This window comes from Gymnogyps californianus, chromosome Z, assembly GCF_018139145.2.
Source record: "Gymnogyps californianus isolate 813 chromosome Z, ASM1813914v2, whole genome shotgun sequence".
NCBI classification, from domain to species: Eukaryota; Metazoa; Chordata; class Aves; order Accipitriformes; family Cathartidae; genus Gymnogyps; species Gymnogyps californianus.
In genome coordinates, this window is record NC_059500.1 from 24,556,427 (window position 1) to 24,582,570 (window position 26,144).

At 40.7% G+C, this 26,144-nt stretch overlaps 2 protein-coding genes across 3 annotated transcripts in view; both read left to right on the forward strand.

The window, feature by feature from the left end:
• FBXL17 (F-box and leucine rich repeat protein 17) overlaps nt 1–26,144 on the forward strand; it is a 551,764-nt gene that overhangs the window by 346,247 nt on the left and 179,373 nt on the right. The gene's annotated exons all lie outside the window — the stretch shown is intronic.
• Nucleotides 22,541–26,144, forward strand: part of EFNA5 (ephrin A5) — a 213,607-nt gene continuing 210,003 nt past the window's right edge. For both annotated transcript variants that reach the window (XM_050912579.1, XM_050912581.1), the window contains exon 1: nt 22,541–22,665. In XM_050912579.1, coding sequence (XP_050768536.1) covers nt 22,541–22,665 — 125 coding nt within the window. The remainder of the gene's footprint in view (nt 22,666–26,144) is intronic.

Genomic DNA, 26,144 nt, shown 5'->3' on the forward strand with positions numbered 1-26,144 from the left:
GGTATAGTATTCTATTGTATTCAGATAAATTCTTTTCCTTAATACTCAGATATATTGTCTTGGGAAAATAGGACTACTTGTAAAATATAAAAATGCAAGCCAAACAATTTCTTCCCCCATTAACTTGAGAGGTGGCTGTCAATCCTCAGGTTTTCTTATTTAATATAATACTGATTTATTGCTTTATGAAATGTTTATGTTCTGACAGTCCTCCTCTATGGATCTCTCTAACGCATATCACAAAGTCTGCTTGGTTTTTGCACTGTGTTCAGGATTGTCCTTTTATAGCAGAAATAGCAAGCATTATTTGTGCAATGGAGTAGCTCATGCTTTATGATGGTTTAAGGTAATGTGGAGTGAAGATGGCCCAGCTATAAAAGCATTCAGTTTATCTGCTACAAGGTAGTGTATCATACGGTATGTTGCATTGTCAGCAATATTATTGTTTCATGCACTGAGCTGACTGTGCCTACCCATTCTAGCAAAATGTTTAAATACTTATAAAAAAAATGGTATGTTTTTGTATCTTAACACCCCTTTTACAACTACAAAACCTGAATATTCTTTGCTATGTTTTCTCTTAAAATACCTGTGAAATGCTTACTGGATTTTAGAAACATTTAGCTCAACAACCCAATGACCTATGTTTATCTACTGAACTGAACAGGAATAGCTACTGAACAGATAGAGGCACTATGAAAAGTTGGACATGCTCATAACAGGTGACCTGGAAAGCCTGCACAAGTTTCCAACAGTCTCTACACACTTCCTTGTGTCTTGTCTACCTGGAGCAAGACCTCTGCGTATGCTGCTGAACAGGTGATGCAGCTGAAGACTTACTTGTATTTGATTTGAACTGGTGACTATTGCCTGTGAGCATTCACCTTCTCTATTCTAATGCAAGCTACAAGTCAAAACTCACTTGGGGTCAGTTTCTGAAAAGAAATAACATACACTTTCCCAGACGTGGATGTTCCTGAGGATTCGCAGCACTGCTTTCTTCTTTCATTGCCTGACTGAAGGATATTAGTGGTGTGCTGTGGAGGAAACATTTCCTGCCTCTGCATTCCTCTGTAGATACATAAAGGGGTCCCACCTCCAGTTGCCACCTTCTTTAAGAACAAAATCCTCAGGAAAGATTCTTTTAACAAAGAAGCAGTCAGCTGATAGCTGATAAACACACAGTGGGCAAACAGCTGGCTCAGTGTATTGAGACACTTGCCACAGTAGTAGCATAGGTTTAGAATGTGCAAGGGTATATTTATTCACTGTGGCTAGGATGAAATGAGTAAAAGTAACAGAGAGACTCATTTTGTGCCTGGTAGGCTGGTATCTTTTTTGCTGCTATTATTGACTAGATCACATTGACTGTGATGCTTCAAACACTGTAATTCATCAGACAGATGCTGACTAGCTACTTGTTCATTGTTTATTTATGAGCAGGGAAAGATCCAAAGGTGTTCAGATAATTTAGAACCCAGCAATCAATACCTATATATTTTTTTAGGTTACAAAATAATAAACCTAAGTTAAATTATATTTTGTTGTATGAGAGAGAAAAAAATGAACCCTCAAGGGGCAAACAAACTGTTGTTACTAAAGGAATTACCCATTCAGGATGGACTCAGCTGCCTAACTCCTCATTAACTATTTATCAGTTCCTTGGAAGGAAAAATCTACTATACAGTGAATTCCCATCAATATTTAATATAGCAGTGCCTGAAGCGCTGGACTGAATTTCTCACTTGTGCAGACAGCATAAGCAAAGTGTATACTGCCACATCCCTTAATGGGGGAAATCTCAGATAAATCCCAAGGCTTCTTTTTTTTGTTATGGTTTACTTTATATACTTCTTAGAATTGTTAATGACCTGTTGCTGAACATTTCTGCAGGGTTCATGCCAGTCTTTTCCTTTCACGCACACAGCAAGTGCACTTATTGATCATCAAGCAGTTTCATCTGAAAGCCAAAAATACACCATATTGACTTAATGCTACCATCTTCTGGTTTGGAAAGTACCTTTGCTAGCCTCGCTAGTTGTTAATTTGTTTAAATTTTTTTATGTGATAAAACTATCATAACTGAGGTTTTTTTGTCTTACTGCCCTAGTTTTGGTCCCTGATATACAAAACACACACTGTAAAATTAATTGGGCCATCTTCATTAATATAACTTTCTTTCAGTTTCAGAATCATCCATCATAGTCAGAAAACTTCACCAAAAGCTTGCTAGCTCTTTTGCTATTTCTATACTGTCTGCCTGCCTGTCCAGTTCCTAATTATAGATATTCTGCCATCACAGTTAAATTTACAGCTGCCAGATTACAGTTAAATTGGTTTTCATCACACTTTTAGCCAAGCCTCAGTTCTCAAGCTCTTCCATTTTTCACTGTCCAGGGCCAGTCCCTGACCTAGTGTGACACTGCAGCAGGGACAAAGGAACATATTAGTTCTTTACTCTGACAGTGTCATATCTGTCTAACCTGTCCTGAAACAGAAGTGTAGGAACTTGTTTTGCACTGCTCTGTGGCAGAAGGTTGTCACGACATTTGTAAAGTAGAAACTTCACAAAGTAAGATGCTGCCTGTTGAAGAACACTAAATGATCTTGGTCTCAGTACTCACAGCTATACCCAAGAAAGGTAGTGGGGTTTTTTTTAACCTCAAGGCAGCAAAGACTGCCATGGATCGGCCACAGATGGAAGAGAAACAGTCAAATGTGAAATTTCTAAAAGACTAATAAATTAACTCAAATTAATACTGTTTTTAAGGTTACCCAAACTGCCTATTATTTTCTTATGTACTCTATCACCCTGTTCACTGCAACCTAATGACTCTGCTTCGAAATGTCTGCAAAAATAACCTGCTCTGAGCTGAAGATAACCAAAATATTCTTCTTCCCAACAGACTTGTACACAGTAGCCTATTCATTCCCACTTGGCCATGAAGTAATCTCCATTACCTAGCTGCTACAGCAGGCAATGAGGCAACAGACCTAAAAGAAAAAAAGTGATTCGCCTGTTCTCAAAGCTATCTGTCATACACAATAATCTGCTAAAGCCTTAGCAGCCAGTGGTGATGTGATATGAATTTGGCCCTTTTGATCTGATTTCCCTTACAGCCTCAAAATGTTTTGCCTTTAATTCTTTTTCTCTGGCTGCTCATATTGCTCCATGATGATCACACATTCTCTCCTTGTTTCATTTTACAGCCATTTGGGAATACAGTGGCAACATGCCATGAAGATTGGGCTTATTCCACTTCATTCCACTTACTTGACTGTTCCACTTCATTCTTTAGTCTCCTGAAGATTTATTAGAAAGTTTTATCTTATGTAGCGCCCAGTCCTTCTGCCAGATGTACATGGAAGCTCTTAAAACTCAAACCAATCTGTCTGTCAGAGGAGTTGCCAATGACTTTTTTACAATGTTGTTGACCTGTTAATTTAGAGCTGTCATTCAGAATGCAGAAGTCGTATTTCTGATAGGAGATTCCCCAAGAGCATATGACTTGACAAAAATGGCTAGAATTAGCAAAACACATGAACAACTTTTAGGCTACCATTAGAAATAATGGTATCATCTTACAAAATTTTAAAAAATTAATTATGGTATTTACCAATTGCTGCAATTTATTTTCAGATGAGGGACTTGACTCAGAAAGCTAGTAATGCCTACATTGGTTTTTACATAGGTCTTCTCTGGGGAGAATACAGTGCGTATCCAGCAGATAAATCAAGCCCTCAGATGATCACGCTGTATTTTACAAATTTGAGTTGTTCACTGGAGAACTCTGGACCCATAAACTTGTGAAAAGACTTACAGTCAACTGTAGACAGCAGAAAATCATTTGAGGGTATTATCACCAATGTCCACTTCTACTAGAAGTCTCCTTCCCACTTGCATCCCTATCTGCTAACTATGGTTTATAAACCAGACCTTACATTTATGTATACCAGTTTGCCCACTTCACAAATGCACTTGAGTATTAATGAAACGTATGTAATTGTATATAAAATATTAGTTATGATGCAGATTGAACATTTACTCATCTCCTATCTTTCCCTCAGATAGTGAATTACAATGTGCTGAACAATTAGTTTTCATGCACAGCTCATTAATTTGGAAGAAACTTGAAATAATTGTCCTGGCTCTATCATTACAGATAAACTATTTTTCATTGGGTTTTGGGCTTGATTAACACCATGAGTTTCCAGTGAGTACTCCACCTTTTAAGAAACTAGTAGGACATTTCAGAATGGAAGTTTCATCTTGGAATGAATCCTCAGAAATGGGCAGCCTGTATGCGTGTGAGAAGGAACAGGAGTGATGGGACATCCTTCTCTGAAACTGTACTGCATCTGAGGGATGGGGGAAGAAGGAAAGACCTGTGACGTCATTTAAATCATGAAAAGTGGCTACACTTTCCATCCGTCAAATACTACCTGACTCCCATGTCTGGTATGTACAGTTGGGAACTGGAGAGAACCTACACACTGTGCTACAGGAGGAGGATGGTAAGCAGCAGTGGAAAGGGAGGGTCCTTTTTTATTTGTGAGGATTCTTGCTTTTTTGTGTTCATCTGTGTCTTATTCTGTGTCCAAAAATACAGCTTTTTAGCGTATATTCATTTAAATGTAGATACATAAATACATATATTAATGTATTCACTTTATAATAACAAGGTTATAACCTTGCTGCGGTAGCAACTGTTCCTAGCTGTGTTTGTGTACCACTAATTCACTCAGGCATCACATGTACGTGGTCTGCTCAAGTCTTCAAGTCAAATGTAACAACAGTATTATGTCAGAGTTTGGTGGAATAATTCATTTAGCTTATTCATGCATTTGTAAAGCTATTAGAATAATTCAGAGTCCAGCGTACTTCCCAGAGGAATACTGTGGTCTTAGATTGGTATTTACTTTGAGATCTTTGCCTGAAAGGAGTTACAATAAACCTTAGCTGGGTTTTAAGCATATCAGTCTTGGTTTGTTTTTCTCTGCTGTTTAAGGTAATTTAAGAAAAAGGGCCATGATCCATTTAAGGAATGTATTTCTTTCAAAAGATTTTTGGATTAAAACACTTCTCAAGTTTGACTGACACTAGTTAGTGGCCCCTATTACATTAAGAACGTAAGAACAGCTGCACCAGGTCAGACAAAAGGTTTGTCATGTCCAGTGTCCTGTCATGAGAGTGTTGTCAGGGACACTTAGGAAAAAACGTGTCAGGAAAGGATAAGCATAAAAAAATCTTGGATGGCAAATGCACTCTGACTTCACTGCTAGAAGTACTTAGTCTAATGTATAGATCTCAACTGTATTTTTATTATGCTATCTGCTTCTTCAGAATGGTGTGGTATGTGTATAACAGCCTGTGCCATCCCTGCTGTTTTCATTCCTGATGACCTCACTAGTGCATTAGCTAAAGTGCACGTATCTTAACATAATTGTTTTCCTCTCTCTGTGGAAATAACTGCAAAATCACTAAGGGTCAGGTCACGTCAACTGTAACTGATCAACAAACCCCACAATGGAAGAAGGCTCAGAGGAGATGGGCAAAGACATGTGCTCGTGAAGCTCAGGGAAGAACACAAGGAGTGACCACAGCTGTTGTAAAGAAAGCTGAACTTACCCAACACAAAGGGGACACAAGGGTGGCCTTTGGTTTAGATCAATGGCTCTGTCAGTTGAGTGGATCAACTAGTTGTGTAAATGGCCTTCCTTGAGTTAATCAAAAAGGTGTGAACGTCTTCCTAAGCCAGCCAGACCAGCACGGGGGAAGCGTTCAAGTGGCTCAGCCCAACATAGAGTATAAAAACTGAGCCACCAACAAAATGAACTTTGAAGAGAGCAGCAGGCTTCAACCCATGTGTTCCTTCCCAGCAACTGGGGATGCCCAGCACCGTGATGGTAAGCATATAGAGACTGGTAACAGGAATCACATTTTTATTGTTATTTGACTGTATATTGCAATTGCTTTATTATCCTCGTATTGTGATTTCAGTATATTGCCGTATCACTCCGCTGAATCAAAATCCCATGTAACATCAAATATCATTGGTATTAAAACATGAAAACTGTCCTCGTGTGGAATATCTAACAGAACCTGGTCAGAGAGTATTGGACTCTAACATCAACCTAGTCCAATAAGAGGCAAAACTAATTTTGATCATTTTGATTTGAAACATCTTCTAATTAAATTCAAACAAACACATGCATTACAAGATTGTAAATCCCATGAAGGAAGAGCAATTGTTTATGGATACAGCCAGCAAGGATGGCAGAAGATTAAAGTACAAGGAAAGGTAGTTTGAATGTCAGAATAAAAATCTTCATGGTTAGGTCTGCAACATTATGGAATAGCTTCCGAATAGAAGGTGAAGATTCAACACTTGGCATTTGAAACTCCACTGGCAAAATCACTAGGGACTACACCAGAGGAAGTTTGTCCATTTCTGTTTTCTATAGCATGTAATTTCTTTTATATCATCTACTGTATATGCTTACAATACTGTTTCTTTCTAACTTAATAAGAGTCTTTGGTTTTCTTGTCACTGATGTCTTTACCATTATCTTAAAAACAGGACAAAGAAAGTCAAGAATATGATTTATGTTATTAAATGGGAAATATAGATTTTTTCAGGGGGAAAATCAGGCTACAGTGATCTAACCAATGCAGAATAAAAAGAACTGAATAAAATGCAGTTTACTCATTGTTCAGATGAGTATGAAGATGGAGGTCCCAGAGGAACAAAGCAAGGAGACAGTATTCTTAAGGATTGTTCTAGTCAGTTTGAAAGAAAGCAAAATGCAAGAAAGGAGCAGAGGAAAGAAATGTGGGGAAGCAAAAAAAAAGTTCTGTGAAAGAAATTCTTGCAGGATGCAGTTATTGCCTGGGGATCACAAGCGCTAAAGCATGTAAAACTACAAAAATATGGTGCATAGAAAGGCTACCAACTCATACCTTTAGTCTCCCCAAAATTTTAAATGTATCCCTGCAATAGGGGAACACATAGATTTTTACATGCTACTCCTGTGAATGAAGAGTCTGATATTCCTATGTATGATGCTTGAGTGGATTAAAATGTAGCAAAACATTCATTTATGCTACTCTTCTTATTTAATGCACAAGCAACGGAATAGAGAAAACATTGGTCATTTTGGCAGACCAATAGGCTAAAAGGCTTCTTTAAAAGCCACTGCTTTTCTCTTTAGGGTGAAATCAAGTGCTTACAAGCCTCTTTATTTATTTGATTCAACTTTACTCATAGAGATAATGCAATAGCCAGAGGTGTAGGTAGAGAAATACTTACCTGTGAGAAGCGAGAGTATCTGTTACCTTTATGTGGCTTGCTGAGTCCATTTGCATCCAGTTCTAGTATCTACACCAAAAAATGCTGTAAATTATGAAGTTGTTCTGTGAAGAACTACAGAAATGAATGGAAAACTGAAAAGTAGGTTATTGTTGAGCTCCTAGAGTCACTCAGTTGGTCCAGTTTATCAAAGAGATTTTTCAGTCAGAGAGAAATATAAGCATCAACTAGAAGAGAAGATACAGGATGATAACAGAGCACTTACTTATATATAGCAGACAAAGGCTAGATGAAATCAAAAGGATAAAAGCTGTAGCTTGGCAAATTTGATCCAGTTGTGTAACAACTAGTTTTATAGTATCACCAGATTACAGCTGTCCAGGGATATCATATTGTCAATCTCTCAAACTTTTTAAATCCAAGACTAGACATGATTGGAGGAGAGCAATCACATAGCCAAATGCAGTGAATTTATAGGGACTCTAATATTTACGATCAGATGAAATATTACAATAGTCCTTTCTGGCATTTAAAATTCTGAGCCTAAAAGTATTTTTTTTTTAAATTTAGTGCCTTTCATCCAAGGGATTTTAAGTCCTTAACAAACACTAATTAATTAATCCCCTCAACACTTGTGAAAAGTAGGTAATTATCACTAAATCTGCTTTGCAGATATGTAAGCTGTGGATCAGAGAGGTTAAATGATTTGTCAAAGGTTGTGCAACAAGCAAATATCAGATCTGGACTGCTGGAAAATCTAGGTTGTGAGTAGTCTTACAACTATAATAACTGTATGATATTCTGGATAGAACAACGTTGATCTTTTGATTTCTTAGCAGTCAGGTGGCGTTAACTAAGTATTTGCAATGGTAAAGAAACAGATCTAAACAGAGGAGGTGAGGGACTGGAGTGCTGATTTGTGAAGCTGAGAGGTTAGTGAAAAGATACCAAGAAGAGAATACAGTTTATTTAACAAAACCAAAACCAGCTGATGATATTAATAAAGTTTGGGGTGCAGTGCTTTTTCTTTGTCTAAAAAAGATGGTGGAACACATTTGTAAAGACTTTAAAAGGCACTATTTATTGAAGCTACACACCACAGACAGCATACTCTGACTTTCCACTCCCTATCTGATTAAATACAGCTTGGTGCTGCCTGGTATCAGCATGCAGGGTGCTCATAAATCCTGGCCTGGATTATGCTACATTAAACTGGGCAAAATTCTGATTTCACTGAAGTCAGTAGTAAAACTCTTCCAGACTTCAGTCTTTTAATTTGTGTCACTCCAAACTCTCAGTCCAAATTAGAGTTTTCACTATTACATTTTATTTCTCCCCTTATGCTTGCCTGCAGAGTAATTTCTCCCTCTTGTTTGCAGTGTCCTACTAAACTGGCCCATGGAGAACCTGTGAAAATGGAATGAAAGCTCTAAGGCATGCCTTTCACAGTGTCTTCTCTGCAGCATACTTCCTGAGCTGAGGAGCTTGGTCCTAGTGCAGTTCCTAATAGAAGAGTATTTTGGTTACCGCTGGACAATGAAGCCAGTACAGCAGTATTCCACAGTTCTGGTTTCTTAATGGGATGGCTTCTACAGAAACCATGATACCATTAGGCAAGTCTTCCTGTTGACTATTCAAGAACAGCTGAGGAAAACACACAAAGAGGAACTGTAGGTTTCAGAACTACAATATCATAATGTTGTATTTGTGGGTAACAACCTTCTGACCTAGCAGTGATCCCCAGCCATCCCTAACTTCAGGGACCTACAGAAAAGTCACAGCTACAGACTTGAAGCAGATACTCCTAGAAAAGTAGCAAACTCAAATGCCTTGGACCTCCCAGCAAAAAAAGGAGAAGACAAAACTCTTCTCTACCTTCCTTTGTAAAATATATTTAAATTGCTGAGTACCTAAACATGGCACTTTATAATTTTTGTTCCTGTGGGGCCATGCTTCAGGGTGGATTGTCAGTGTCCAGTGGTGATTCTTAGAAACGCAAGAATACAACAGAGGAAAGGATCTCCCGGGACTCAGACTATGAATTCAATGCCTTGCTACTGTAGGCAACCTTGCTTCACATTACTGCTTGAATAACCATGGGCTAGTTCATCACTGCTAGATTGTTATGACTTCTATGTCTGTTTGAATCATCTCCTGTTTGCATATAATGTCAAGTAAAAATGCTAATATAAGACTGAATGTAATGCATTATTTCATTCCAACTCACATTCAGCCTCATATATTTTGCCCTGTTTACAACCAACTATATTTTCCATACATTCTCCTGCACGCTCCTTGTCTAAGCAAGATCTATCTTCATACCTGCAGAATGCAACAAATCAGAGAATTTTCTTTTATACTTTAGAGTGAAATTTCAAAGCTTCTGAAATCCATTAAAATATATACCTTTTTTTTTTCTGTTAGCTGCAAATAAAACACAATTATGTTAGGAGATCTGGCACAGTATTCTGAGATTTAAGACCATTGAGTTGCATATTGCAGATATTCTGTTTGGTGCTGTTAGGTTACTTACTCACTGTGAGTAAAATCCAGATCTCACTGAAGTCCAGGAGGAATTTTGCCTCTATCTTTCTAAGCAGACCAAATAAAAAACTCCAACTGTAAAAGGTCTAGGCCCCTACACATGACTGAGAAGTTATTGGCAAGCAAGGCTGAATTCAAACAATTGTTATGCATATGCAGTACAAACAATAGTATATTATGTATATGGAAACTTTGTGCAAGTCTGAGACCTTTACTGCTGCTGTATCTTTTGATGTTAAACTGCCAATTCTTTTAAAATGCATGCTACCAAATTACAGCCAGCTCTTATAAATCAGTAACAAAAGCAAAGAGAAGCTAGAGAATATCGGGGTAATACAAGTGCAACTATGGCTGTCAAATGTAACCTGACTTGCTTTCTAAGTGCTGTTGCTTAAATGAGTATAAGAAAAACAGATAAATACAGTAGATGAGGAAAAGGGGAAAGGACAGTAGAAGTATCTTGGGGAAAAAATACAACAAAGCATCTTTTTTTTCAGTTCTCTAAAAGGCTGACATGCAGGGTACTGTTCTTTTCCAACCTTTTTTCTTTTTAAATGCTTCCAAATAGCTGTAATGTATTCCATCTAAGCTTAGAGAAAATAATGAACTGATGAGTAGATGATACTTTGAAGGGATTAACTGACTGCTGTGGAACAAACTAGATGAACTGCAAACTAACCCAAAAACTTAGTGAACTTATTATTTATAGGTCCTTTCCAACAGAAAAGCAGTATAGTCAAAATTAAGTAGTCTTTCTTTGAAAATTGTAGTTATTTTGATAAACAGTGCTGTCAAAGCAACAAACGTGAATGCCACAAACTCTAGATCATTCACTTTCATGTAAGGTTTACAAGGTTTCTTGTGAGAATACTTCATAGTTAAAGTATGTCTTCCCTTGGGGATCACACAAGCATTTAATTTTTGTTTTGGCATTGGGCCCATTGTGTTTATGAGGTTCTTTAGAGAAGTGGAATTGATGACCACAAAGGAAAAATTGAAAGTTACTTATTTTAAACCATGATTACAACCTTTCAAGATTTTCAGAAAAAATACGCTTTCTTCCAGATATATATGTATAAAAAGGGACTTTGTTGCAAAAAAGCTTCAGAGTTCCATATTTAGCCTAGCAATATAAACAGTCATATCAGGCTTTATACTATAGGGTTATTTATCGTGCTGTAATGATATCCTTTGCTGTTTTGCCCAGTTACACTAAATACCATGTACTACACTTTCTTGATCTACAATGCACAGTATTTTTGTTGGCAAGTGTAAGTTTGCAGGTAAAACTTCAACTCAGTTGAATATTCTTTGATTTTTCACATAAGCTTTTCATTATTAATGAAAATTTATCACACATTTTATTAATCTTGATTTCTCATTTATCACACATTTAAATTTACACTACAGATACAAGAATCCCTAAAGTCCTAAAGCCTATGCGGTGGAGCATGATCTTACAGGTACAAGCCATGCAAGAGAAACCCTGCTGTGGCAGGTCTGCATGATATTGGCAGGACTGTGTTAAGTGTGTTGCTATAGCTTTTCTCATAAGTGACTTGCAAGCCACTCTTTTTGACAATTTGCATGGATTCTGGGCACAATCAGTTATGTTTTCTAATGATACACTAATTTTCTTTTACTGTAACTCGTGGAAGATTCAGACGCTGTAAGCATAATCGTGTTGAATTCAGTCCCATAAAACTCTAGGCATCCTTTACTGCACCGAAAATAATGAGAAATGAATATGATCAGCGTGTGACAGTCTCACTCAGTGCCTTCCAGGAGCAGGAAGTTTAACTGAGCACTACTATACAGCAGTTGCAATGTTAGTGGTGCACTGTGTTTGAATAAAGAACATCCATTCTACTGCTTATTAGGTCATGTAGACAACCACGGAATTTAACCTCAAGGATCTGTTAAATGGGAAGATGTGGTAATAAGTTACGTGGCAAATTCCTTCTTATAAAGTTCTGATATTCTAATACATGTTAAAAGAATGTCAAACTGGTCAAATCCTAGGTAACTTAGTAATAAAACCCCCCACTGTGATTGCTGACCTCAGACATCGCGTGTCACGTTCTGGTTTGATTTGTCTGGGTTTTTTTTTCCTTTTCTCTTTTTCCTTTTTTTTTCCCTCTGAAGTAAGGTTTAATAGTTACACAAATTAATTGTTACTCCTATTTCTTTGCTCAGAGAAGATGTGGCGACATTTGCACAGCAGAAAACATCAATTGTCACTCAAAATGAAAACCTTTTTATTGTTATAAGTGCTAGCAGATCTGTTGATTTCATCAGCAGCCTTTAGAGTAACATGATTTTCCACTCCACTTCTGCCATATGCCTGTTCACAAAAGATTTCAGAAGTATAAAACAATTACCATTTGTTTTCTTTTGTTTATGCAGAAACGCTAAATGCTCTAATGCAAAGAATACAGTGGGTTTTACAAGATCTTAATAATTCCTTCTAATTAAGAAATCTGCTTATGAATTCTTTTTGTGATCATATTTCTATCCTTTTATGATTTATCAGTAATTGCTCAATTCTTGACTTCAGCATGTCCCCTCCACAATTGTAAGATAGTCTTACATTTCAGAACTGTTCTCTAGTCATCTGTTAGCTGGATTCCACTATCTCCTCTGGTTTCTTCACTTTGAAATCGAAGTTTGATATAATTAGTTCTGAGAACACCTTTCCAATGTCAAATATATGATGCATGTCTTTGGAGTGCATATGGCAAAGGTCCAAAATGAAGGACAGTAAAAGCAAATGATTGCCAAAAAGATGTGAAATTAATTTCTTAACTGTACAAGTATTCTGTAACTTCAATTTCAAAAAGTAGTATTTTCATGAACAATTTTCATTAAGCAGTGCAAAGTCTGTACAAAAGCTAAGCTGAGAAAGAACAGGTAAAAAAACCCAATCATAATGAAACAAGAGGGATCATGAGTGCCAAAAGAATACTTTCTCTCATCTACGTTTTTGACATTATGGTCTAAGAAAATAAAATTCTCATATTTTCTTCTCTAACGGTACAATGCTTTGCAAGGCTATGGCATGGCTGATGATAAGGAGAATAATATTCACTTAGAACTGGCACAAAGCAGATGATGTCATTCAAACTTTTGCAATGTTTTCATAAATTCATTCTCCACTACATCCACAGCAGTTTCACTGACAATGAGACAATAATCAAAGTCTTGCCAAGCAGGCTTAAAAAATTTTAACCTTATTCCTTTTCTGCTTCTGGCTTTCCATGACAATTATCAGACTGGCATTTGTCAAGCTGACGTCTGTTTTGCTGGCATAGATCACACACAGCAGCTAATTCGGCTGTGTTCTTGTTCGGCTGAGTCTAATCTATTGGAATTCCAGAGTCAGCCAAACTTGGTTTACTGTATGCAATGGAAAAGGCTGCATATGAAATCTACAACAGAAGTGCTATGTTAGTGGACCTCTCTGATTCAGGAATAAAGAGGGTTAAGAAAATGTTCTCCTAGTCCCTTCTCTCATGCCCCTGTCTTGAAAGTAGTGGTTTAGTTGCTTTCCAAAATGTCTTTGACAACTCTCCTCTTTCTATTGTGTATTGGAATTGACACAAACACATGACTGAAAACACCAGGCACCCAGTCATGAATGTGAGATCTGCTATTTAAAAAACACTCTCAAACTCTGCTCTGCAAACTGTGCAGAAATGTATTTTTTAAATGAAAAGGTGGATTTTCTCTTAGTTACATGATTCTAAGAACTGGCTTTTTCATGAAAAACACTGTTGTAGTACAAACAGTACAGCTAAAGACACTGCAAGTGTCTTCCACATTGCCTAAAGTAAATGTGTCTTCAGCATTTCATCACTGAAACCTCTGAGATTTCTTTCATCCAACTAAGATCTTCCCAGGTGCATAGCTGTACACAGACTTCTCCAGAATTTGCTTGCTAATTAATCATAATAATATGTATCAGTCTTGTTTTTGTTTGTTCTTTTAACCAGATAAGATTTTCTCCACAACACAAAGGACCTTGTTCCACTGCTTGTACCAGTGGAACCATTGTTCTATAAAGTAAACAGCACTGGTGAGAAGCTACACCCCAGTATCCACTGAGGTAACCTTTACGTCGTGCCAACAGCTGTCTTGAAGACCACCATCTGCATGTGGATCATGTGCTATCCGTGGCACATAACAACTCACTGTCAGGTCTGTTGCTTCTGTTAAGAAAGCAGCTCCTCTGCAAATGGCTCTCCAGCATGTAATGCACACAAAGCTTGCACCAGCAAAGGAGCTCTGAAGTGTCCTACGTGGAAGGACTATCTTGTGCCATTTAGCGAGCTTTGCATACAAACTTCTTAGAGCTGTCTTTAGACTATAAAACTCTACTTATTACTTGTGCTACATATCAGGGCAAGTGCCTCCAGTGCTAACAAAGCAGAGCTGTAGCATGATCTGTAATAACCTACTTTGCAGCTCTTTGTTGTGGTTTTTTTTTTTTTCCTGTTGATTCAGGAAAAAAGGTTTTTTTATTCAGTAATGTGAGTAACGTTAGTTGATGGGTGGTGCTGTGTGAGGAGGGAACGGTGTCAAAGTCTAAGACTTTGCTATGCACTGGAAGATATGCACAAGCAAGCACAGGGTTTTGCAACAGATAGGAACTGTTTATGATTTTACAGCTTATGATTCATATGTGAAACGAGCAGCAAGAATAATGGTTGCAATTTTGCAAACTTAAATTGAAAATGATCCTGAAAGTTGATTAAATTCTGAGAAGTGTTAAAGGGTATCTTGGGAATTTTTTTACTCTTGTAAAGTGCGTTATTAATAATAAAAATTAATAATCATGTTTACTACATAAGGCTTGAAGGCAATCAAGTACAGGATTTCCATCATGTTTCCAGATGATAACAGTAGTCCACCCCTGCCTTGATCTTCTGACTTGTTTTTCTTCACTTATCTGGACATAGACAGAAAAAAACCCTGCTAGCTGTCCATCCCATGCAACAAGACTTAAACAAGCAACAAAAAAAAGACAGCATGCCCATAAACAAGATCAATGATTTGTCTACTAATCAATGTATTACTACAAAAACAAGAACCACCTATACCTGCAAACACATATTTCTTGTCATATATTATTTTGAATTCAGTATTCAGTTTTACTTGCAGGTGTACCTGTCTTGGTTTTCTGTTTTTTTGTTTGTCTGTTGATTTTTTAATCTCCTTCTGTCTATTTTGAAAAGACTGCTTAAAAACAGGGTTTCTAAGCAAACACTGATGTTCTAGACCACCAGCTGCAGTGACTCAGTGCAGAGAAAGCATCTTGAAAAGCTAACTTTCATCAAGAGGACTTTGGAAAAATGCAGTCTCAGCATGGGCATTTGAACAGCAAGCAACACAAAATATGATTTAAAAATATCACAAGGTCAAACAGGATTATTATTTACCATAACTGGTTTCAATCCTGCTATGTCATCATAGGAGATGCACAGATGCTGAAATGAGAGCCTGCTCATGTAACGTAATCTGTATAATGTGTATAGTCTATCTGCTCAATACAGAGCTTTTTGCAGGAGTGAACAGCAGTCTTTGAGATAGCTATATTCATATTGTCCACTGTATTTGATTGCTTGTTTTTGTCTTATACTTTAGTTTCACAGTATAGTACTTAATCTTTCTTACACCTACGAGCTTTAAGTAGTGGTTTCTACAGTGATAATAACAAAACTGGAAGTTTTGTAAGATACTGGCTCTTTAATAAATTAAGATTGAGCGATAGCTTTCAAAAGTCTTTCTAAAAAATCTTTAAATTAATGTCTTTGATTTGGAGAGTGTGGAAGAACTGAAGTGGATGGCAAAATGCAAAGCTATACATTCATCCTAGGGCCACGGATTCTCTTGCTTTGGCTTTATTACTGGGATATTTCAGTTATTCTTATTGACACAATATTGACGACAAATCAGTGCAATGGGCTTTACTTTTTGTAAAGCCAGAAACTACACATAGGATCTTGACTGGGTAGAAACAAATGCTTTTATTTGGCCTTTCAAAATTACAGTATTAAAAATATTTTAACTTATTAAAAATAATTTAACTGTGTCTATTTAACACATAGACACAAATTTAGAGCTCTTTAAAGTGTGTCAACAAACAAATTCCTCATAATTAGATATTTAGCAAACATGAACAAAAGTATTTGTAACGACAAACAAACACGAACTTGAATGGCAACACACTATATTTATTGCCTATATATATGGAGGAAACATTACACTGAACTTCAAAGTGGATTTTTCTATTGTCTCAAGGGGTAGATGAGTACCCTGCTTCCATTCATGTTTTTAAAAATTTCCTACTTTGTAATTCTTTTTATTGTAAACTTTGAAAAAAAAATCACAAAATGTCAATATGAAGCCAGGAAATCTTCTGTTTTCTTCTAGAAGTTTTCCCCAATGTATTAAACTTCTGAAGTTTCCAGACTAACATCCAAATAGTTATGTGCTGAAGAGGTCTTGCCTAATTTGTGAGCTGAAGCTCTTTTGACTGCTCACCCAGGCACACAGATTTTGAACTGACAAATTGAAATGGAAGCACAGCTGATAACTGTAGATAATTTTCATTAGAAACTATCGCAAATTCTTAAGAACCATATGCAAAAAGAAATATGTATGATTTCTGGACACAATAAAAAGCCTGAAAATGTCTCTGGACGATATCCCCCCCAAAACTTGCCTAGAATTCATTACTGTATTTTGTGTTATGGCATTTTCTTTTTTTATACAAGGATCTCAAACTTACTCCTTTGAACATCTGAAAGCATGAAGTTATTGAGCCTCAGTACATCACAGTAAAGTAAGCATATATGTTATCTCTGGATGGTAGAGTGGAAAACGGGGGTTAGAGAAGCAAGGGAGTTGCCAGACAGTTTAATAAAAAGAATATCAAGAATCTTAATTTAATTCCTCTGTTCTAGCCAGCCAAAAATACTCACACACACAAGTAAATACTGGGTCAGGTTTGTCTGCAGCCATTTCATTCTGTTCTCTTCCATAAGATTATTTCTTTCTCCTAGGGGGAAAAAAAAAGGAAAAAAAAATCCATCTATGCAGTACACACGCACACTCTCTCACAGATAAATGTATCTGAGAAGGAAAAAATATCTTTGAGTTAGAGAAATCACCTAGAAAGAAAGCTCTTATCTTACTCGAGAGTGTCTGCAATCAAACGATGAATACACTTCTCTATAAAGAATTCAGTGATTCTCTCTAACAGTATTATTTATGCCTTTGGTACCTTCTCCTCTCTTATGGAAATTAGTCTAAGATTTTGTTCTGTATTACTCATTGACAGCTTACAGTATCAGGGATTACAGTAAAAGATGAGACAATTTGTAATGATTAACCATTCTGTTCAGTTATTAATTTGCAAAACTTGAAGCTGAGATTGCTTCTAAGTCATTTTTCAGCAACATATTTATGGGATCAGAGAGTGATTAAAAATATAAGAAAGCATGATGCTTTCAGGTCCTGAAGAACACGTTTCTAGGGATACCACTTATAAACAAAAAAGCTGTATTTTTGTACAGTCCTTTTAACAAAACATCAAAAATGATTTAAATACAGACCAATCAGAGGATTATATATTTTTCTGCCCAGCTACCTTTAATCAAATTCTACTGAAATGTTAACACACGATTTAAAAATACACATTTTCACAAAATTTAGACAAAAAAGTTTTGAAATGCAGCTATATTCTTCACTGATTTGCAGTACACATCCATTTTTCCAGAAAGATCTTTCCTTAATTCTCTGGGCTTTAACAAAAGGAAAAAAACCATGGGATTTGCTTGTTTAACTCACTTAGAGTCACTGGAGCTAACATTAGTAAAAGCTGGATTGGGCCCTACTAGTTAGTTTTACTTCTGAGGCACTACTCAAATTCACAAAAGATAAAAATCATACACACAAGCTAGAGGAAAAACGTGGAGATATCTTTGTTATTTTCTGTGTTTCATGAGTGCTAAAGTATCTTTGAATGGCAAAGCAAATTACTTAAAATTATTTTAACAATACTACCTACATTGTAACGCCAGAAGTCATTTGTACCTGTTTAAGATAGTAAGTATTGCTGAACAATGATAGAAATACTGTGTGTATTTTTAAGGGAAATCAGCAAAGAAGGAAAATCTACAGATTTATCACTTTTCCCTGAGACAAAGTCTTAAGCTGTGCTTGGTTTAATTATTTTGAGGTATGCGGTCAATTAGCATGTTAACTGCAGCACAGCATATCAATACACTGAAATCCTATGCAACTACCAAGAAAGTACATGCTGTACAGTGTATGTTAAAAGCTCATTTATGCTGTGAAGCTGGAGATCCAGGGGCAGCTACAGAGGCTTGACAGAGGCAGTTTCAGACACTTAGTGTGCATACGTACTATTTTTTCTAAACACTGTATTCAAAATAGTTTAACTGATGTTGAATCACTTGTTAACAGTCTTTACCTTTCTGCCAAATGAAGGCTAACGCCAGAGGCCATTGGTATACAGAAGTAGTTTACAACTATGATATCAATAATTGTTTAATCATGTAATCATGAAAACAGAGAGTGGACTAGGAGTTGGCATGCTTCTGGGTATTGAGTATTTGATGGGTTCATATGAGTTGGTTATGATGTAACAAAAAGCTCACTTTCTGTTCATTAAAGTATTATTTTTTACTAACAGAATTAATTTACTTCTTATTTTGAGTCCAAAGGATTTATGTCTTTGTATTGTTTAGAAACTAATAAGATACAGCCACCTACAGCTTGCTTGCTAAGTAAAGCAGGGAAAAAAGGTATCTTCCTGCTATAGTTAGTCTTTTTGGAGGTTTTTTTCAGTTATTAATAGTTTGACTCCTTTTCACAGCTTTGTATGTGTTAAAGAAAAACCCAAGCACTATACTCCTGTAAGGATGTTTTATATACTAGATTAAGCTCTGACTCTGCTAGTAAAAGGTGTTTTAAGTTGTACAAACTGACCCCTCTTTCCCTGTGATGCTTCTCACAAGGCATGAACAAAGAAAAAAAAAATCATTAAGCTTTCTTTACAAATGTGGCTGAGGAGATTCTTTGGAAAAAAGTGTTATTTATTCTGCTTCCTGTAATGGCAGTGATTTCCACATGTCTGTCCGTGCTGGAGAAAATAGACTAAGGAAAGATTGGATGTGCCCATTCCTATTCAAAGAACTCAGTTCAAAGATAGCAAATAATTCGAAATGCTGGGGTTTTTTTAATGAAAAGGAATGAAAAAAGTTTGGTTTTATGGTGCCTGTTATACCTGGGGTATTTGGCTGACGTACTTCATATCCTACTAAGATTAATCTACAGACATCAACATACTAAAAGCAAGGCTGAAGGAGACCATAGGGAGACGAAATTTAGACAAGTTTTTAGGCATTTGATAATAAAGATTTCAAAACCGTACAGATCCTTTGCTTAAAAAAAAAAAAAAATCAAGGGATTCGAGTGTTTAACTTCGGTCTGTGCTCCCTCGCTTCAATCACTTCCGAAGGGAGGGCAAAGACCAGAACTCCCACTGTCCTCCGGCAAAAGGCCGGACAGATAAGGTGGTGCGACCGGTGAAGATTAACCTGGAACCTCTTTCCACGCTGAGAAAAACCATACCAAAAAAAAAAGAAAAAAAGGAAAAAAAAGAGAAAAACAAGGGGAAAAAAAAGAAAAGAAATGCCGAGACACCCCGGCCCCCACAGGCGCGAAGCCGCCGCAGCGAGGGACGCGGCGGCCCGGCCCGCTCTGCCCGCGGGCGGCGGCGGGCGCCCCCGCCTCCCCGCGCTCCCGCCGCCCTGCGGCGCCGGCCTCCGCCGCTGGGGGGAGTCGGGGCGCTTCCGAACGGCGGCGAGGCGGGCGGCCCGCCCCAGCCCAGCCCCGGGGGCCCCGGCGGCGGGACGCCGCGACGGCCGCCGTCACCCCGGCAACGCCGGCGGGGCGGGGGCGGCGGCGGCGGGAGCGCCCTCCCCCCCGGAGGAGGCCCTGGCCGCCAGCCTGCCCCGCCCCGCCGCGCCCCGCCCCTCCCGCGGGAGCCGCTCACCTGCCCGCGCCGCGCGGCCCCGCGGCGGCTGGCGGCGCGTGGGTGACGGCGAGCGGCGGCTCACCGCCGCCTCCTCCTCGGAGCTGATGTTTTTTGGCGGCGAAGCGCTGGCCCCGGTGCCCACCAGCCGCCTTCCCCTGCTGGCGGTGGCAGGGGTGCGGGCGGTGGCGGCCGGCGCCAGAGCGGTTCCTGCAGAAGGGGGGTGAAAGGCGAAGCAGAGCAGAGCGGAGTCTCCTTCCCGGCCGCGGAACAGCCGCCCGGGTTTCGCTGGCTCATGCAACGCCTGAACGTACAGTTGCGGTTTGCAAAGCGATGCAGCCGGTCCCGCCGCGCAGCCGGTGCCGCGCATCCCCCGGGGCGTGCGAGCCGAGCCCCGCCGCGGGGGAAAGTGGGGAAGCAGTTTTCTTTTACGATTGCATTACTCGGCATACTGTTTTCCGTGGCAGACGAAAACTCATCCGTACACAGCCCGCGTAAACCCTGTCGTAGCATCCGGCGTTGAAATGGTTACACTTAGCAGTAAGGCTGCACAGGAACCACTCCGACGTCTTAGTAATTCAATTAGTCAGGTTTCCAGAAGGTGGGGTTGGGTATTTTTTTGGCATGGAGGAGGAGAAGGCTGGGACGACGCCTCCTTTCTCGTGTTGCAAGCCAATCAGGTCGAGGTGTAAAAAAAAAAAAAAAAAAAAAAAGGCAATCTGTAAGCAAACAGCAGGCTGCGCCCTGACTGGCTGCGGCGGCAAATCCCCCCCCCCCCCAAGTAAACTGCATGCAAAAATCCCACATGATCAAGCAGCAGCGCCCGTGCTCCGAGCTGGCTGGCTGCACCTCCTCCTCGCCTTCATCCCTCACGCACACCGGCGCCAGATCCCGCCTCGGACACACGCGTGTGCATGTATGTATGCGTGTGTACCTCTGTATACCGCGTATATCTCTCTGCGGCTGCCTATCGCACACACGCATGCACAGAGACAACCCAGCACGCCAGGCTCCTAGCTTTTCCAGGTTGCTGATGTCGGATTTACACGCAGTGAAGGGACCGGTCATTGCAAAAGGGGGCGTGACTGTTTAAAGATTTTTTTTTTCCTCCCATAAAGCATTTTTTTTTTTTTTTCCCCGGACTGACTTTTGCCCCTCCAATCCTCGTCGCTCTTTACGATCCCTCCCTGCCTGCCGCTGCATTCAAGTTTATTTATTTGCCTGCTGGCGTGGTATATTTTTCCTTGCTGCTCTTGCTGCTGCTTCAGAGGGAAAAGGGGAGCAGCTGTTGGGCAAGACCGAGAAGAAGAACTGGGTTGTTTTTTTTTTTTCGATCTCCTTATGTAGTCATCTGAGGGGTGGATTCTTTTTCTCTCACCCTTCCGTGCTCTTTCAAACTGTTTTGTCCTTCCGCAGAAGTTGATGTTCCCGGGACTGGACCCTGCTTTATCACAGAGAGGCTCCGGGAGGCTGAAGCAGGAGATTTCCGCACCTCGCCGTATCGCTCCGTTCGTCCCCCGAGCAGGAGAGGCCAGCCAAGACCAGCTTCATCAGAGGAGTTTGCAGGCTTGATTTTCCACTTCTCCGAGGTTTTGCTTTTTCCCACGCCCTCTCATAAAACAATTTTTTAATTTCCATCTCCTTGGTTTCCACGCCGCAGTATTTCTTGGATTGGCCGTTCTTTTTTCTGCCCCCCTCTTTTTTTCCTTGCCTTTTTTTTTTTTCCCCCTCCTTTGCTGTTGCTCAGTCCTTGGTGCATCCACCGCCCAGGAACAGGAAGGACAAGAAAACCACTCCACAAAGTCTCCTTCAAGACACTCTCTGTGCTGCAGAACAGGCTCCCCAACTCCATCAGCGCAGCAAACAAACTCCTCAGGGCTTTTGCTTTCCCCTTTTTTTTTTCTTTTTTTTTTTTTTTCTTTTTTGTTTGTTTTTCATTTGCGGGTGGCGGAGGGCCAGGAAGGAAGAAAGACATAAACTTTGTACTTTAAGATCTACTGGTGCTTCTCGCCCCTCTCCCAGCCGGCGGCCTTTAATATACTGCCAGGACCCTCCCTGGGCTTCCAGGGGGAAGATCTCCTTCCTCTCCTCCCCGCTCTTCTCCTCCCTCTCTCGCTCGCTCCCTCCATCCCCGCGTCCCCCCGGCCGCCCCCGAGCCGCGGGGCCGCGCCGCCAGCGCCGCCGGGGCCGCTCGCAGGGGGCGGAGGAGCGGCGCCCCTCGCCCGCCCGCCCGCCGCGCCGGCGGCCGGTGTATGTCGTGCCGTGGGCTCCGTACGGGACGACCGGTGAATGAGCACCGCCCGCCGCTTGCCGCCGCCGCCCGCCTCGGCCCCCACCTCCCCCTGCCGGGGTGAGGCTCCCTGAGGGACCGCGGATCGCGCCTCTCTGTCGGCTGCCCGTCTGCGGCGGCAGGCGCCCTCCGCTCGCTGCGGCGCGGCACGCCGCGGAGCCCACCCGCCTCTGCGCCTCGCTTTTTATTTATTTATTCCCCCCCACCTCCCGCGCCCCGGCTCAGCCCCGTCTGCCCCCCGCCCCCCCGCCTTTTTTTTTTTTTTTTTCCTTCCCCTTCCCCCTTTCTTAATTTTTTCCGCATCCCGTCTCGCCGCGCCGCCGGCCGGGCGCGATGCCGCACGTGGAGATGCTGCTGCTGGCGGCCGCGGCGCTGTGGGTGTGCGTGCGCGGGCAGGAGCCCGGCGCCAAGGCGGTGGCCGACCGCTACGCCGTCTACTGGAACAGCACCAACCCCAGGTACGCGGGGCGGCCGCGGGCGCGCACCGGGCGGCGGCGGCGGCGGGTGCGGGGGGGGGAGCGGCGCCCCAGCGCCGGCGGCTCTTGCCCAGCGCCTGCAGAAACGACCCCGGCTGCAAGGCAGGGTGGAAAACTTTCGGAGGGTTACGGCTACAGGCAGCGACGGTGGGGCGGGTGGTGATGGTATTTTTCTCCTCTTGCCCCCCCCCCCGCTCCCCCCAGCGCTGCGCCAGGCTAGCCGCCTCCCCGGGCTCGGCCCTCGCCGGTCCGCGGGCGCCGGGCAGATGTGGCCCCGGTGCGGCGTGGGGGCCCCTCGCAGCGCGGCAAGCCGCGCCTGCGGCCGAGCCTGCTCCCTGGGTGGGATGAGGGGGCGCAGGTAGCGGCCCCCCGCTTGTGCCTCGGCGGGCTCCTGCGGCAGGCGGGGCGCGGCCCCGAGCCGCCCGCCGGTAGCGGGGAGCCGGCCGCGGGCAGGGAGGCGGGGGTCTCTCTCCCCGGCGGGACGGAGCGGGGCGGCCGGTCCCGGCTTCGCGGCAGCCCCGGGCGGCATCGCTGTCAGCGGCGGCAGCCGCGGCGGGCGGGTGGCTTTCCCCCTGCCCTGCCCTGCCCGCCCGGCGGGGGGCTCTCCCGGGCAGGCTAGAGGTAACCGTGAGGAAGCGAGGTAGGTACGCCGTCCCGGGCCGGGGGGATGCCGGTGCCGCCGGGAACGGGACGGCGCATCGCCGGTGTCCCCGTCGGGGCTGAGCGGTGCTGACACAGCCTCCCCGCTCCCCTCGCGCCGAGGCGCGCCAGAGGATTTCTGACGCCAGGCTTTGCGTGCAGTTCAACGAGCCTTCTACTGGAAAGGGAGGTTTCATTTAATTTTTCTGGAGTTTTCCCTCATGTTTAGCATTAGAAAATTTCAGTCCTGCTCCAAATGGTATCCATGTGTTTGGGTAAAAAGCCACCTGGGTATTAAATTTTTTGCCTTGTTAAAGTGCGTGTGAGCAGACTTACTTTTTTTTTTTTAAACCTGTCAAGCTAGTCTACGTAAATTTGGGGACATTTTATCTTAGGTTATCTCTTTTTTATGCTTCTGATACTGCTGTTTGGTTTGAGATTAGCACATTGATTTTTGTCACAGGTCATGTTTTTTAATAGATCTGTGTTGCCTGCAGAAAACTCCTCTACTCGGTATTCCAGAGTGGCTTCTAAATAGGTGATGCAGAAGTTAATGGGCAGAATTTTCAAGTGCCCAGAGTTAGCTAGTCTGTCCAGCACTTTAATACTGTGTTCCTGGTAACAACACCTCAGTGATAAATGGCACAAAAAGCTTGAGACAGAGAGGATTTATCCAAAGTAACACTCATGCTTGGGAATGATGAACATCTATAATTTTAAATGCCTATCTCTACATTTTCCTCTTTTTACATGTGTTACTTGAAAAAAATTGCTCAGAGTAAATAAGACAAAAAGTTTCATCTTACATCACACATCAAAGAACATATATCCCAAAAAATTGCTTGTCTCTCATAACCAGAGTTTTTTCTGTTATTGTTAGGCAAAATGAAATGTAACTACTGGAAAAAAAATAAAGTAATACTCGCAAATCCCACTGGGCAGAAGGAGGATTGTTGAAAGAAATAGGTTTGACTAAATGCACACTGGCATAACAGCTAAAATACTTCAAAAATAACCTTACATTGAAGATTTTTCACGTCTGCTCTCTCGTGTGTGGTGAGCTTACACAATAACTGCACATAGGTAAAGATAGTTGAAGGTACAAGCAACGCTTACATAGTCGGTAGGTATTATGCATTGAATGGATTTGTAAGGATTCTAGTAAGTTTAATCATATTTCATTACTGTTAATTAAATCTCTTCTTAGTCCAACATTAAACATCAGCAAACTGCAAAGAAAACTTAGTTTTGTTATTCTTCCAAACACTAGAGGAAGAGTTAATTGTAAGATGTTTCGAAACTTTCCCTTTTAAAAACAAACATTTCTTCTTGTCTTAAAATATTCACTGCGCTCTCACAATGGAAGTATCTATTTGGACATACCATGTTTATCCATGAATTAAAAATATGAGAAAGAGCAGGGTGCAGATGTATTTCTCCTTTGTTTTATACAGTGTGCCAGTTGTTGTGTGCTTTCCAAGTTACATGATCATTAGAGAAAAACAGGCAAACACCTGAATGGTAGGTGTAAGAAACCCAAAGAAAAGAAAACACTTCTGTTTTGAATTCGTTTTGTCAGAATCTAAGCTGAAGGCAAAATTTGCTGTGGTTATCAAAATTTTTAGAGCAGTTAACAATGTTGCAGGAATAACTTCGCAGTGATTTATCTGCGTCCAGAGACAGACTCAGGAGATGAACAATCTGTTTTTTATACACGTAGACCTAAGTAGGGATGCTTACTTGGTGATAACCATTTGAAATTAGAAGACAAAATACACTGTCCTTTAAACACAAATGCCACCATTGTGCTTTAGCTTACTTCTTTATTGTATTTATTCAGAATTAACAAACTGCTGTAGAACTAATTAATTCACTTTAAAAATGAAATGTTGATCATTTTGATAGTGATTAAAGGCACTCTAAATTAAGGTTTAATCAAAACTTTGAAGAATTTAATAATGATTTTACTTCCCTCAGATATGATGATGTTTAGGTTTTAGTATGAAACTCCAGCAATTTATTGAAATACATAAAGATCTCATCCCTATTAAAAGACACATCGGTAAACTGATGAGTGGCCCAATTGATAAGTGCTCCTGGTGTGAACAATATTTGGTAAATAAAAAATCCTAAGAGTGTATTAGCAAAATTCATATTACATTTCTTGGTTAGTTGCCAAAGTTCTGCTAGAACAATTAAAAAATGTTCTATGATCATTATTGTTAGCAGGTATGAGTAACAAAGTTGTATATTCTTACAGAGCCTAAGTCTGTTCTTAGAAATGTTTTAAGTATTCCCGTGCCTTATTTTTGTTATGTGTTTAATTATCAATGTACGTGAAGTACCATAAATGCTGTAGTCCAATTCCAGATGAGAATATGTTTAAGCATTAGGATTTTGAAGTATAATAAAATAAGGTTTTTTAATCCTTTTTTCATGGATAGGAAATTAATCCTCAAGTAAGCTTGAAAATGTGTTCTAATATTTTTGTTACTTATGTAGGCTTAGAATTAAGTGTACGTAAATTCTAATTATCACCTTAAAGTGCATTTGTCTTTCAGCACTGTTTGCTTATGTGTTCTTATATGGGACAGCAAAATAGTATTGTCAAAGAATATTATTCTGAATCCAACACTTGAAATAGTTTGGGGAGTTTGTTTTGTAGTGGAGCATATTCATTTAAACCTGATTACTAGTGTCCTTGTAATTAGAATTCAGCCAAAATGTCATGTACCTGGGCCAAATTTTGAAGCGGTCTACTTGCTTAGTGCTTGCTACTGCTTTTAATCGTCAGAGTTCAAGCTGAACTACTTGTTGTAATT